The 14,882-nt window shown below is 28.9% G+C and overlaps 1 protein-coding gene across 1 annotated transcript; it reads left to right on the top strand.

Moving 5' to 3' along the window:
• Positions 1-5,081: 5,081 nt before the first annotated feature.
• Positions 5,082-12,510, top strand: LOC113377348 (tRNA-dihydrouridine(16/17) synthase [NAD(P)(+)]-like). The gene is made up of 7 exons (XM_026617634.1): positions 5,082-5,620; positions 7,458-7,617; positions 10,909-11,104; positions 11,302-11,550; positions 11,719-11,971; positions 12,055-12,210; positions 12,274-12,510. The coding sequence occupies exons 1-7, from the start codon at positions 5,261-5,263 to the stop codon at positions 12,499-12,501; spliced, it is 1,602 nt and encodes a 533-aa protein (XP_026473419.1). The 5' UTR covers positions 5,082-5,260; the 3' UTR covers positions 12,502-12,510.
• The last annotated feature ends 2,372 nt before the right edge of the window (positions 12,511-14,882 follow it).

Here is a 14,882-nt window from a genome sequence, read left to right as displayed (position 1 = left end):
ACACAATACTTTCGGATTATTTGACTATTAAAATATACATTGAAACATATGTACCATTATTTTTGTTTTTGTGAAATGCAATAGTCGGGTTAGTACCAAAATGTTCATTTTATTTAATTAACTTTAAATGAGAGTTCGATTCGTTTGGAGTCTTATTATTGTACTCAGTTTTACTACAATTTATGTAATAGTCAATCACAGCTAAAACTTGCGTTCAACCATCTATAAAATAAATGCTTTATTTATTATTAAAATCTAACTCTGATCTAATTATTATTAACGTCATAATTTTGAAGGGAAAGAACAATACTCCGTTCAATAAAGAAAATCCAACAAAAGAATACTGTTCAGTCAAGTCATATGTTCATTGAATAATACACTTTCTATTCAATCAATAACGTGTAATTTGGAAATGACCTATTTCGCAAAACTTTTTGAACAGCTTTTTTTCATTAAATATTCATGTTTTAATATAGTGCCATCGATATGGGGTCCTGATGCAACAAACGATTATTGGGCTGCGCCCGATACATGCCATGAATATAAAATTAATGCCAATGGATTCATATTACAACCCCGCCGCATTCGTATCAGATAGTTTGATCGTTTATTAGAATTTACCTACGTATTGCTATGCGTGCAATATAAATTGTTTTATTGCCCTAACAATAAGTAAAATTAGATTTTGAAATGACTTCCTAAAAATGCGCGCGTCAATCTAAAATCTTATTGTTGGTAGGTATATTGCGATCAATAATATCAATTCATTTGTTGTGCGATCTACAATTTATCATATTTATGGTGATGCCCATGTCTTTTTTGACAAAATTTATTCGGATCTTTTTATTGCACATCTTTTGAACTTTATTCAAACGTTTGAACGTTATTGAAATTATACCAGTTTTATAGTAAATAATATGTTTTTACATACTCATTTTATTGGCTATGTGCGAAGGCATGGAAGGGGAAGTCAAATCGACCGAAGCGTTCGTTGTGGCTACTTTGAGCATTAATGTAGGCTATTATGACAGAAATTTTAAACAAAAATACATACAATATTTGTTTATTTCAAATTTAAATAAGATAATTAAAAATGAGCCACAAAAGCTGTTGTGTAGTGGGTTGTAGAAATAAGAGCAGAAAAAGTGACTGCAAAATCTATACATTTTCTACAGCTAAGTGGAAAGAAAATCAACGGGAAAAGTGGATCGCAGCGGTTAGAAGAATAAAGTATCATAACCTTATTGTTATAAAAGTACAATTCGGAGTACTATAAATAGTTGTAAAATTGTTATGTTTAGGAAAAAGAAAAATTATAAGTCGATAAATTGTTAAATTATCAAAATTTAATGCTTACTAGAAAAAATTGTTTTGCAAACAATGTAATTAATACAAGGCTAAAATAATGAAAAATATATATTTATATATTGTATATTGATTATGTATAACTATTATCTATATATTAATTACATTTTATTATCTAATAATTGTAATTTTATGATCAAAAGAAAAATAAAAGTTATCACATAGCGCTAAAATGTTTATTTTGCAAACAGTTTAATTAATACAATGCTGAAATAATGCAAAATATATATTCGTAGTGTTGATGGATCACCGCCGTAGGTTTCCATTAGAGGAAAAAAATCGGACGTGGTATTGAGTCCTACCTACTTGCCAACAATATTTCCTTCAATTTACATGCCTCGAAAAGTTAATGTAGTTTTTTTTTCTGCAATTTTATTTAATGGATGATGGAATCAAATCATGTCTTTATTATAATGTCTATTGTAAGTCTGACCAAAAATAATAAAATAACATGAGTAAATTAATTCATTATTTACTTATTCTATTGATAAAATATTTTTATCATTATTATATTGTTTTTATTAAGAACTATTCCGAGATTATGACATAAGCTTTGAGTCACTTAACCTTAAAAATGTTTACTGCATTTCTTTATTTAATTAATCATTATACTTAATTATGTTTTAAGTACGTTGAAGTGAATTTAATAATTTCAATAAACATTCAGCGTTCACATTATTACTGTATCTTGTTTATTATTATCTATAGCAATTATTAACTTCCCGTAGGGCAAGTTATAGTAATCGCAAAAAAATCGAAAATGAAAATTTTTATATATCTTTACGTTTCAGAGGTTTCTGAACATTTTGGCATACCTTAGAAAAAATGGATGTATGTGTGTGTGTGTGTGTGTGTGTGTGTGTATGTGTGTGTGTATGTGTGTGTGTATGTATGTACGTGTGTGTATGTATGTGCGGATACAAATTTTCGTCGACGATTTCGGGAACACGGATCAACCGATTTGAATAATTCAAAAAACATTCGATTCGTATTGATAAGGAGACGTGCTGATTAGTTTTTGGCAAAGGCAGGTCTAGCCGTTCCGAAGATACGGGGCAAAAAGTGCCGAAAACGGTAACTCAGTTTTTAAGAGAACGGAGCGTCCGATTTGAATAATTCAAAAAACGTTTCACTTGTATTGACAAGATGAAGAATCGATAAGATTTTCATAAAGGTAGGTCTAGCGGTTTCGGAGATATGGAGGCAAAAGTAAAAAAATGAGCCATTTGGCGGTCAAAAATGATCATTAGACATATGCACATCAAATTATCAGATATTTTATAGAGATTTTAACAATAACTATGAATTTTGTTTACATTCCTATAAGTTCCGTACCAATGTTTACCCGTTAGACAGCGACGCGGCGCTTACGCGCTTTATATTTTGTCTCTATGCAGTTAAAGCAGTACAATTGCTTTGAAAAAAAGTTCAGATCTTCCACAATATGTGAAAATAAAGAAAAATTTTTTTTTCAAAAAAAAAACAAAAAAAAAAATTTAAAAAAAATTTTTTTTTAAGAAATTTTTTTTCAAAAAAAAGTAATTTTTTGTCCAATTTATAGTTTCTCAAAAATCTTATTTTTTCAAAGTAATTTTTTTTTTCAAAAATGTTAATCGTTTTTAAAAAAAAAAAAATTTTTGGTACGGGAAGTTCCAGCAATTTGCCTTAAGGCACGATGCCTTAATTGCCTTAAGACAGAATTCCACTTACAGCTAGTTTAATATCTTTTTTCTTTTACAAACATATAAAACCCATGAAAACCACACACTGATAGCCGCAATTAGTTCATATTTATTACGGCGCTGCATGGGCGCTGCAGTCACGCTCTGAGCGAATACCTTACGGCAGATGTTGATGAACCGGGATAAGTTACAAAGTATATATTTTTAATTGATATTTACTGTCTTTGCTAAGGAGTTGCTTGGGTAGGGGTAATCTCTCTTAGCCATGAGGTGATATTAACTTAGACAAAAATATTTTGGTGTAATGATAAAAAAAAAATCCCGACCGCTTTGAGGCCTATGAGCTGTTGGCCTGATACTTCTCCATACTTCGTAGTTTTAGATGGTAACCCAAAGATTGATCCATTCATATTTGATTATTTTATTATTAGAATTCATCTAATAGGGTTGATATATTATTCAATCTGATGCAGCTTTTTTAACTTGGAAACATATTTAAGAAAATAAGATATGGTGCGCAAAACTATGAGGATTCAAAACAAATACATTTTTCTACTTCATTTCTGTATGTCAAAATATTTTCTTCAAAAATTTACGCAATGCTATCTATCAGCCAGTTTAACCCCTGATGAGTTTAGATGTAATCACTAAAGACATTGCAACCTAAATTTGGATAAAATTATCCCATATAAATTAATGTTAAATGAACACGTTAAGAATTCATATTTAATTTCATCTTCACATAACATGACTATTTGATCATTTTTACATACCACTGTAAGAAAAAAAAAGGATTTATGCATATTCCTAACACATATGTATAAATGTATAAATGAAGGTTACAGTTTTCTTGACATATTAATGCTAATTATGTTTACAATCTACATTTAACAATGATATTTTTTATGTTCAGTACCTTGATGATTCTGAAATAAAATTTAACTCGATGCATAACTTTAAATATTTTATATATATTTTTAACTTCAACAAATAAAAATATTTACAAAAAAGATATGACTATGTTGAGTGTAACTTTGCTATAATGTCATACCCCAAAAAATGATATATACTTCGATTGTTTTTAAACTGATATTTTTCCCCTTTTCACAATATCCTGTGTTGATATCAACACATCGATCAAACTGGTCTTAATATTCGTTCTGCCATCATCGATACCAAAATCGTTTATTTGCCAAGCACAGAGCTTCTGAAATAACATGTATTTCTATGATATGATTTTTTTTTATATAATACTCATTATATAATCTAATTTTGATTTATCTTTTTATTCACAATTACAATTATTAGAATTATGATGAAACTATTTCTTATGTGGAAAATATTTGACGTTTAGTTATTTAGAGTCGAGAAAGTATGATACTACCCAGCGCACGAATATCTCCACTATTATAAAATAATATATTTTATACGTGGAATATCTGGCGACGCATACTTTCCGTTTAGTAGTCTTCTCATATTTTTAAAATTCCAAATAATAATAGGTATATAATAATGGCATTTGGAATATATTAATGCATAAAATCACAGCATTGAGAAATAAATATTAATAATGTCTATGGCCTTACAAATAAAATCACCAAAATTTAAGATGTACTTTTTATCATCCATATTTATTAGCTATTTGCTTCTTACTCATCCGATTTGAGTTAAATTTTTTAATAATTTGTTTTTTAACTTTTTTTCTAGTCTTACTAATTATAGGTTAGAATTAGAATTTCATTGTGCGCAAAGTATTGTATGTGAATTGTATTTCATTTTTGGTATATTGTTCAAAATGCTCAAATTGAAAATTTATTATGATTTTGCTACATTTTTTCTATTTGTTTTTTCAATTATAATTTTTTCTGATATATTTTATGTGAGGATCATAATTTTCTGAATTGATTTACCCTATTATATTTGAAATGTAATTTCCATTGACTTGTTAGATAAATTTATTATTATTATTGTTATTAGATATTATATTTTAGATAAATCCTGTTTCTTATTTTTATTACAGAGTGCTGCGTAGATCAAGTTAAAGAATAAATGAAGTTCATGATTACTTAAAAGTTAAACCAAAAACCAGTTATTTATATTTATTTTTTATAATTTTTATTTTTTATTATTACTGTTGTATAATAAACTTATAATTTTCATAATAAATGTGATATTATTATTTTTTAACGTAAATTTTATTGTGTTATCTAATTATGTTGGACGAAACTGACAAATTGGATGATATGGCGGGTCATTCAAATAACAACATGCCAGCTGATGTTAATTTTATACCTAAAATTATCGATCGAGTACCTCCAATAGACGATGATTCCTTGAAAGGTATCACTAATGAGAAAGGACGAAAACTTTTCGTCGATAAATTGGGGGCACCCCGATTAGTGGTCGCACCTATGGTAGATGCGAGCGAATTAGCCTGGAGGGAGTTGGCTCGACGAAGGGGTGCCAATCTGTGCTATACGCCTATGCTTCATAGTGGAGTATTTAGAAGGGACCAGAAATACAGACAGGAAGGTTTGCAGAGTTGTGCCACCGATCGACCACTCATTGTGCAAGTATGTATTGGTTTTATCTGCTATATCATTATTGTTATCTACTCTAAATTCTTTTATTAGTTCATGACAACTATATACATGATATATTCATATTTCATTACTGATATATTGAAGTAAAGTAAAACATCTACATCTTCAGAAATTTTTGATTTTAATCAGTTACATTCTCTTTTTCTTAACGTTCAACATTTGTACATTAGTGTTTCAGAAATATATATATATATATATATTAGGGTGGCCCTTAAAATGGTCATTTTCCGATTTCCTTGCTCCCAGGAGCTCAAATGGTTCCAAATAGATAAAAAAACAATTTTCTGGAAGTTTTAGCTCTTAATATTAACGTTTAGATAGAGCGCAATTCAATCAAAGTTTTGTATGGAAATAGCATGAAAAAAATTTCAAAAATTAAAAAAAAAAATTTAGATGTAATTTAGCGAACAAATGAATGAATAAAGCTCATTCATTTGTCGCTAAGTTATACCTAAAAAATTTTTTTTAATTTTAAAAATTTTTTCCATGCTATTTTCATACGAAGTTTGATTGAATTGCGCACTATCTAAGAGTTAATATTAAGAACTAAAACTGTCAGAAAATTATTTTTTATCAATTTGGAACCATTTGAGCCCTTGGGAGCAGGGAAATTCGAAAATGTCTATATTAAGGACCACCCTAATATGTATATATATGTATATATATATATATATATATATGTATATATATATATATATATATATATATAGACGGTGCATACAAATAAAAAACGATATACATTGCATTACAGCACATAACACATATCAAACAACCATCTGTCGAAATGTGTTCAGAAAATTTCCCAGTCATTGCTTTAATACAGAAATATATTTATTTGCCATTTTTTCTAAAAAAAAATTGTCTGTCCCCGTTTATATCACAGAAGGCAAACACACCCAATGTCTAATTTTTAATTATAAGTGATTTTTCGAGCTAAAAGCTGCATTATTCACACGATGCCAAATACAAATTTCAATGGTAAAGATAATACTTAAATATTCATCAGCAAGGTTGGAATAACTATTAATTCAATTTATCTCTTGTAAAATTTTTTTTTTAACTTAACATACTTTTTTATTTAGTATTATCTTTGCTAGAGTATAAGTTCAATTGGTCCCTTTTACCCCAACCACCTGTAATTTTTATAGAGGTTATATAAAAAATCTTTTGCATCTAAGATAGAAATATCAATGCATATTATAAAACAATTAAATAACGTAATTTAAGGTAGACCTTTTTATCCGCTAACCTTTGAACCTTGTTCTACCCTATATTTACATTAATTTTTATATTAATATTTACTTTTTAATTCCGCAGTATTTTCATATGTTTTCAAAAAATTCAAAAATTTTAAAAGTGATCATCTCGTAATATGAATAAAAAATAAAACCCGTAATAAAAAAATACTCTTTTTTATTAACGTTGAAAAATTTGAATCGAAATTCAGTGAAGAACGTTCACAAAAAGACAATAATTGAGTAGTTATCGATCATGTTAAAAATGATTAATGAAATAAATTAATAAATTTTCAAATGTAAATTTGAAACTTTTGGTTAATGTATATATTTATTATACTTATATCGAATGTATTTGCAATTGCTACTATGGTAATAAATCTCATTGTAATTATTGGTCTCAATGGCATGAAGCACTTTGTATTGAATGATATTATGTTACGTAAACTTTGGAATATAATTATTTCGAGCAGTAAACTTGTAACTTAATACAATGTATGGGGCAATTTAATAATTCAAATATTGGTTGCCAAATCTATGCTAATCTGTTTATAATTATATTCTTGGTATAGTTTTGTGGTAACGATCCAAATATTATGCTCGAAGCCGCCCTATTCGCCCAAGACCACTGCGACGCAATCGACATAAATCTGGGCTGCCCACAAGCCATTGCGAAGAGGGGAAAGTACGGTAGCTATCTCCAAGATGACTGGCCACTTCTTCAAAATATGGGTTCGTATGTATACACATGTTTGTAACCATGCACCCACATGTTGCGTCATTGATGATATATTTTTGAACTAGCTGTAAGTGGAATTCTGTCTTAAGGCAATTAAGGCATCGTGCCTTAAGGCAAATTGCTGGAACTTCCCGTACCAAATATTATTATTTTTTTAAAAACGATTAACATTTTTGAAAAAAAAATTCTTCGAAAAAATAAGATTTTTGACAATTAGACAAAAAATTACTTTTTTTTGAAAAAAAAAATTTTTTTTAATTTTTTTTTTTTTTGAAAAAAAATGTTTTCTTTATTTTGATATATTTTGAAAGATCTAAACTTTTTTTCAAAGCAATCGTACTGCTTTAACTGCATAAAGACGAAATATCAAATCGCGTAAGCGCCGCGTCGACGTCTAACGCGTAAACATTGGTACGGAACTCATAGGACTGTAAACCAAATTCATACTTTATTGTTAAAATCTCTATAAAATATCTGATAATTGGATGTGCATATGTCTAATGATCATTTTTGACCGCCAAATGGCATTATTTTTTACTTTTTTCATTAGATCTCCGAAACCGCTAGACCTGCCTTTATGAAAAGTTGATCGGTTCTTTACCTTGTCAATACAAGTAAAATGTTTTTTGAATTATTAAAATCGGACGCTCTGTTCTCTTAAAAATTGAGTTACCGTTTTCGGCGCTTTTTGCCCCGTATCTTCGGAACGGCTAGACCTGCCTTCGCCAAAAACTAATCAGCACGTCTCCTTATCAACACGAATCGAATGTTTTTTGAATTATTCAAATCGGTTGATCGGTGTTCCCGAAATCGTCGACGAAAATTTGTATCCGCACATACATACATACACACTCACACACACGCACACACACACGCACACACACATACATCCATTTTTTCTAAGGTATGCCAAAATATTCAGAAACCTTTGAAACGTCGAGAAATGCAAAAATTTTCATTTTTGATTTTTTTGCGATTACTATAACTTGCCCTACGGGAAGTTAAAAATATATATCATTTAATACATATAATACACCTATCCCTTTATTGTAATGAAATTTTAAATTATTTGTGCTTAAGAATTTATCAATCCGTGCTCCTCATTTTTTTAACAATTTTTTTTTAAATTGAAAATATAATGAGCATTTTGAATATTTTGATTTTGATAAAACTTTGAAATTTTGAACATTATTATTTTCTATGTCAAAACCATGACATTAATTTATAGTTATGTAATCCGGCACAAGGAGAGCGGGGTCTAAAGGAATTAATATTACTTCTTTTATCCATTATGGTATATTATATATTACATTTTTTGATCTATGTTTTTTCGCTTTAAAGCCTTGTTTAAAATTCTGTTCAATTTTCTTCATAATTCAACTTTTTTTATTTTTATTTTTATTGGCTTCTAAATTACAACTAGCCACTTACAGTCTAATATAAATCATTACTACTCTAAATAAAATAAAATGTATACTTATAAACTTTTCTACACATAATTCTATAACTTAATTTTACACTCCGATATAAAATTAATTAAATACTTATATATTTCTTTATTATATTATATTATGTCTTTTATATAATGTCACTAAATTAAATGGTTTGCTAATATTTTTGTTTCTATAGATCTCATTCATTAAATTCACTCGTTAATTCAACTTATTTATAGTTAGTAAAACTAGCACTTACGCCAGACAGCTAAAAAGTTCGTTTTCATAATTTTTGCTAATTTTCGTAAAATTGAAAATGAATTATTAAAATTATTAATATGGAAGACTATTTTCTTTCGACTCGTCCTTGAATCTTTGCATTTGGCAATTCTTATTCATTACGTAAAGTAAAAGTTCTTTAACCCTTTCGATACGAGCTTCGCCTTTTGGACGACATTCACATGACTACTTGTAGGCCCGAGTTTTGTCTGTAGACTATCTGTATGTGCAGATATTGCCAGACAGTAGGGAATGTAATACCGATAAAAAATTTCAATATCGGTAGTTTTTAACCTCCCGTAGGGTAAGTTATTGTAATGGGCCGAAAATCGAAATTGAAAATTTTTACATTTCTCGACGTTTTGAAGGTTTCTGAACATTTTGGCACACCTCAGAAAAAATGGATGTGTGTGTGTGTATGTATGTATGGATACAAATTTCCAGTCACGTTTTCGTGCGCACAGATCAACCGATTTGAATGGTTCAAAAAACATTCGATTCCTATTGATAAGGACATGAGCGGATTAGTTTTTGGCAAAGGCAGGCCCAGCAGTTACGGAGATAAAGAGCAAAGAGTGCAGAAAATAGAAATCGAGTTTTTGAGAGAACGGAGCATCCGATTTGAATGATCTAAAAAACATTCAATTAGTAATGATTGGGAGAATTGTTTATTAGTTTTTGGCAAAGGCAGGCCCAGCCATTTCGAAGATACGGAGCTAAATGTGTAAAAAATGGCAGTTTTTGAGAGAACTAAGTGTTCGATTTAAATGATTCAAAGAACTTTCTGCTTGTCTTAACAAAATAATTGATTTTGGAAAAAAAATTTGTTTCAACTTTTTTTTTTCAAAAAAAAATTTTTTGTATATCGAAAATAATTCAAATCTTATTTTTAATTCTGACTATAGTTCTAATATACTTTAAACAAATAATTTCAACTTTGCAATTCAGTTTATATAATTCTTATATTAGACAATGTTACAATATTAATAATAATCTATTTGAAAACATTTAGTATTCCTCGAACATTCCGTTACGGTACGGGAAGTTCCAGCAATTTGCCTTAAGGCACGATGCCATACACCCCACTAGTATTTTTAAAGCGGAATACCGGTAAAATGCCGATATTTTGATAATTTGTTTATCCTGTCGCTTAAAGATATGTCTGTTTATGCCATTATGGAGTTTAAAGATAAATTTGTTCCGAGAAATTTAAACTTGAGTGTAATATGTATAATACCGGTATTTTTAGGGTAAATACCGGTATTTACACCGCCGAAAAATCGGGCGGTATACTGGTATTTTGGTATACCGATATTGCATTCCCTACCGTACAAGTGATTGTATTTTTAAATACATTTTTATCGATAATAAATAAAAAATCTTAAGATATGTTGTCTTATATAGTCCGTTCAGTAGCTTTGCCAAGCTGCTCGCTGTTCCGTACTGCAGCGAAAGGGTTGATATATATGATTATACAAGTAGAATTTTGACACTAATACTGGGCTGTGGCTTAATTAAAAATTTCACATTAACAGTAAATGATGTTTATCTTAATAATGTTTGTTTTGACAGTGTCACTTCTTTCATCTCGCCTATCTGTGCCTGTTACCTGCAAGATTCGTGTATTCGAGAGCATAGAGCATACCGTGCGTTATGCGCGCATGCTGGAGGAGGCCGGTTGCAGTATGCTAACCGTCCATGGTAGGACAAGGGAGCAAAAGGGACCCATGACTGGGCTGGCTAGTTGGGATCACATAAGGGCCGTCAGGTATTATTAAGCGAATAAAATAAATTGAAGATTGATACTGATCCATCCAATCGTGTTAATCACCTAATCAACAGCGAAATGTATACTCTGCATGTGGCTTTATTATAGTCCAAATAATACCAAAATATATTTGATTGCAGTATTTAATTTAGGCTTCACATATTTATATCTGATACCATTGTTTGTATCCTTTTCAGACAAAATGTAAACATTCCAGTATTAGCTAATGGTAACATTCAGTATCTACATGATGCAATAAAATGTTTAGAATATACAGGAGCACATGGTGTAATGGCTGCTGAAGGACATCTTTATAATCCTGCAATATTTCAAGGTAAATCCGTTCCTGTATGGGAAATTGCAGAAGAATACCTAGAGCTTGTTAAATTATACCCTGCACCATCATCTTACATTAGGGGTCATCTATTCAAGCTGTTCCAACATATGTAAGTTTTTATATAGTGATATATTAGCATATTAATTGTAACGCAATAATTTAATTGAAATGAATGGCTCTACCCTCCAAATGCGTTTCTGCACTTTTAATAAACAGTATATCATGTATAGGGATTAAAATCAATAAGTGTAATATAATATAAAATATATTTTTACAGAATGATATTACCTGAAAATGCTGAGCAAAGATCCCAACTTGCTGTTGCGCAGAATGTAGGGGAATATTCAAGAATAGTATCTGAAATTAGAATGAGATACATGCCATATTACACAGGAGAGAAATACTGGAACCTCTCTGCCGAACCTACTTACAATTTAGTTTTTCCGCCATGGATGTGTCAGCCTTATGTACGGCCACCACCAGAAGAACATTTAAAGAAAGTTGAAGAAAATCAAAACAAAAGCGCAGATGTATATATTTTTTATTATATTATATTATATAAACTTTTGTTTAATATTTAGTAACAATTGTATTTGTGATTGAATTTATTTAGCTGCTACCCAAAAGAAATTATGAGGATGCAGATGGAAATATGATAAGTCGAAAGAGAATGAAAAAATTAAGAAGGATTCAAAGACGACCAATAAGAGATCCTTCTGAATATGTTAAAAGAACTGGAGAATATTGCTTGTGTTGCCCAAATCCTATTGTAAGTATTTGATTTTCTGTATTTAATTAACTTATTAGGATTTAAATTTAATATTAAATTCAGGGGGACAAATGCACATATACCTTATGTAAAAAGTGCTGCAAAGAAAAATGTTACCATGAAAATCTGGACTGTGCTGGACATAGAATTCTTGTCAAAACTAGAAGAGAGATTGCTATAAAACACGCAGCTCAGAGAGAAAATGGTTTGAATGAAGCTATAGTAGAAAATGATGAAAATAGACGATTAGATACTTGTAATAATAGCACACAATACATGAATTTTACATGACATTTTATACCGACATGAACAAGTTATTCAATTATGTAAATAATTAATTTTATATTATATATAAATATATTTAATAAAAATATAATATTTTCAATGAATTTATTATTTGGACCTGTATGTTTCTAAGTGAAAATAGTTCTTTCAGACGAAAAAGTTTGATCACAAACAGAAAGAGAACAATCATCGAGATTTCCTTATAATCTAAAAATATATATTAAAAACTATGGCTATTTGGCCAATAGCCATTTGTAAATAATTGTTATTTACAACAGCTTATAGAATGTACAATATAGTTTGCTTTTTTTTAAAAAAAAACAGTAGTTTGATTACGCATAATTCTTAATGTTAAGTGTTTAACATTAAAACCTTTTGCATATTTTTTTTGTCTGTCATTTTTTTAATGACTTACATTAAATATCATGAAAATTATATTTTTTTGATATTATGTTGGTTTTAGCTCTGAAATCAGTAATCATTTGTTTTTTTCTTTAGTAGTTGTGTGGTAATATCTATAATATAATAATAATTTTACAAAATATATAAACTTAGCTTACTTCAAATTAAGATTTCAGCTACGTTAAATTAATAGGATACAACACCAGCTTTGTTTTGTCAGATATATGTTTATAATAATTTATTTTGAATACCTAGTTGCTTTGTATGAATAAGAATTCTTGTTTTCATTAATATTTATATATATATATATATATATATATATATATATATATATAAATTATAATTATAATATGGAAATGGCTGAACCTGTTTTTGCCAAAAACTAACCTCTTCTCCCAATCATAACAAATTCAATGTTTTTTAAATAATTCAAATCCGATACTCCGTTCTCTCAAAAACTCGATTTGTATTTTCTGCACTCTTTGCTCCGTATCTCCGTAATGGCTGGACCTGACTTTGCCAAAAACTAATCAGCACATCTCCCTTTCAATAGGAATCGAATGTTTTTTGAACCATTCAAATCGGTTGATCCGTGCGCCTGAAAACGTGGACGAAAAAATGTGGACATACAAAACATACACACACACACATCCATTTTTTCTGACGTATGCCAAAATGTTCAGAAACCTTCAAAACGTTGAGAAATGTAAAAATTTTAATTTTTGATTTTTGGCCCATTACTATGGCCCATAACTAAATATCTATCGCATAATTGGGCTCTTTGGCTAAACTTTTATGTTTAGAAATTTTATCTGAAAAGAAAAGAAATACAAAAACAATAAAATAATACAATAAAATAGCAAAATTTTTAAAATCAAATTATCAGTTTAATTAATTGGTAAATTATGTCATTAATATATTATTAATATTCCTACATCAAATATTTTGTGTTCTATAAAAAAACAGGACAATATTTATATAAAACATTATTTCCAACGTTCCAACTATATAATAAAAAGAAAAGTTTTCATTTATTTGGTTTTGAAAACCTAATTGTTTTCAAAATGCAATAAACAAAATAATAATAAAAATATAAATATAAAATTTTTATTTTAATACGCATTATTTGTAATTCAAATTTATTTTTTTTGTTCTTATTTACGCGCAGCACTGCGATGTTGTTAGGCATGATTTTCATCTGCTCGACCAATCAACGACGTTGTATTCTAATAACGAATTTCAATTTGTGTAATTGTTGTTTAAAACGGCCGACTCCATTTTGGTTTTTGCGCTGTGAATTTTTTATATGTTACCAGTAATTTTTAATTCGATATTTAAGTCAAATAATTACTTCTTTAATACATTGGATTGATATCAATACAAAGAAGAACATACTAAAGGTGGGTATATCATAAAATAAGAGATAGTCTAACTTAATTTTTGAATGGAACGACTTTTATCACAACTCATAATGTGTGGTCTTAAAATCAATTACAGTAATAAGCGATGTATTCAAATTTATTGTTTATTACCGTTTCTGTTTCGATTCTCAAGAATAAACGATAATATTAGCTTATTTTATCTAAAAAACGCCTGATTAGCGACCGATCGAATGATAATGTTCGTTGTTCTCTTAAATGTTTGAATGTTTTAATTTTCAGTATATTAGAAAAAATTGAGGGAGTTACTCTACATTTAGAACAAAATCTTCTTTATAGTTCGGTGTAGTTATAATCACGTATAAATTTTTATATTATATTGTGATAGATTCAAGGCATATTTGCTAATAATAAATACAATATAATACTATGTCATTAAACAATTATAATTTATTCTATTGTATTGCGGAAATAAAAATGATTCGAGCGTTTATTGAAACGCATAAAAAACTAGATTTCATTTTTCATCTGAATCTGGATGGTCTAATTGGGCATTATTATCAGGGTCTGATCTGATTGTACATAACCAAGCTTCCATGCGCTCCG

The sequence above is a fragment of the Ctenocephalides felis genome, unplaced genomic scaffold, assembly GCF_003426905.1.
Source record: "Ctenocephalides felis isolate EL2017-DRISC unplaced genomic scaffold, ASM342690v1 CF-g0.4_SCAFFOLD_01886, whole genome shotgun sequence".
NCBI lineage: Eukaryota > Metazoa > Arthropoda > Insecta > Siphonaptera > Pulicidae > Ctenocephalides > Ctenocephalides felis.
The sequence above is the reverse complement of the archived record's forward strand: the minus strand, read 5'-3'. Positions and strand labels throughout refer to the sequence as shown.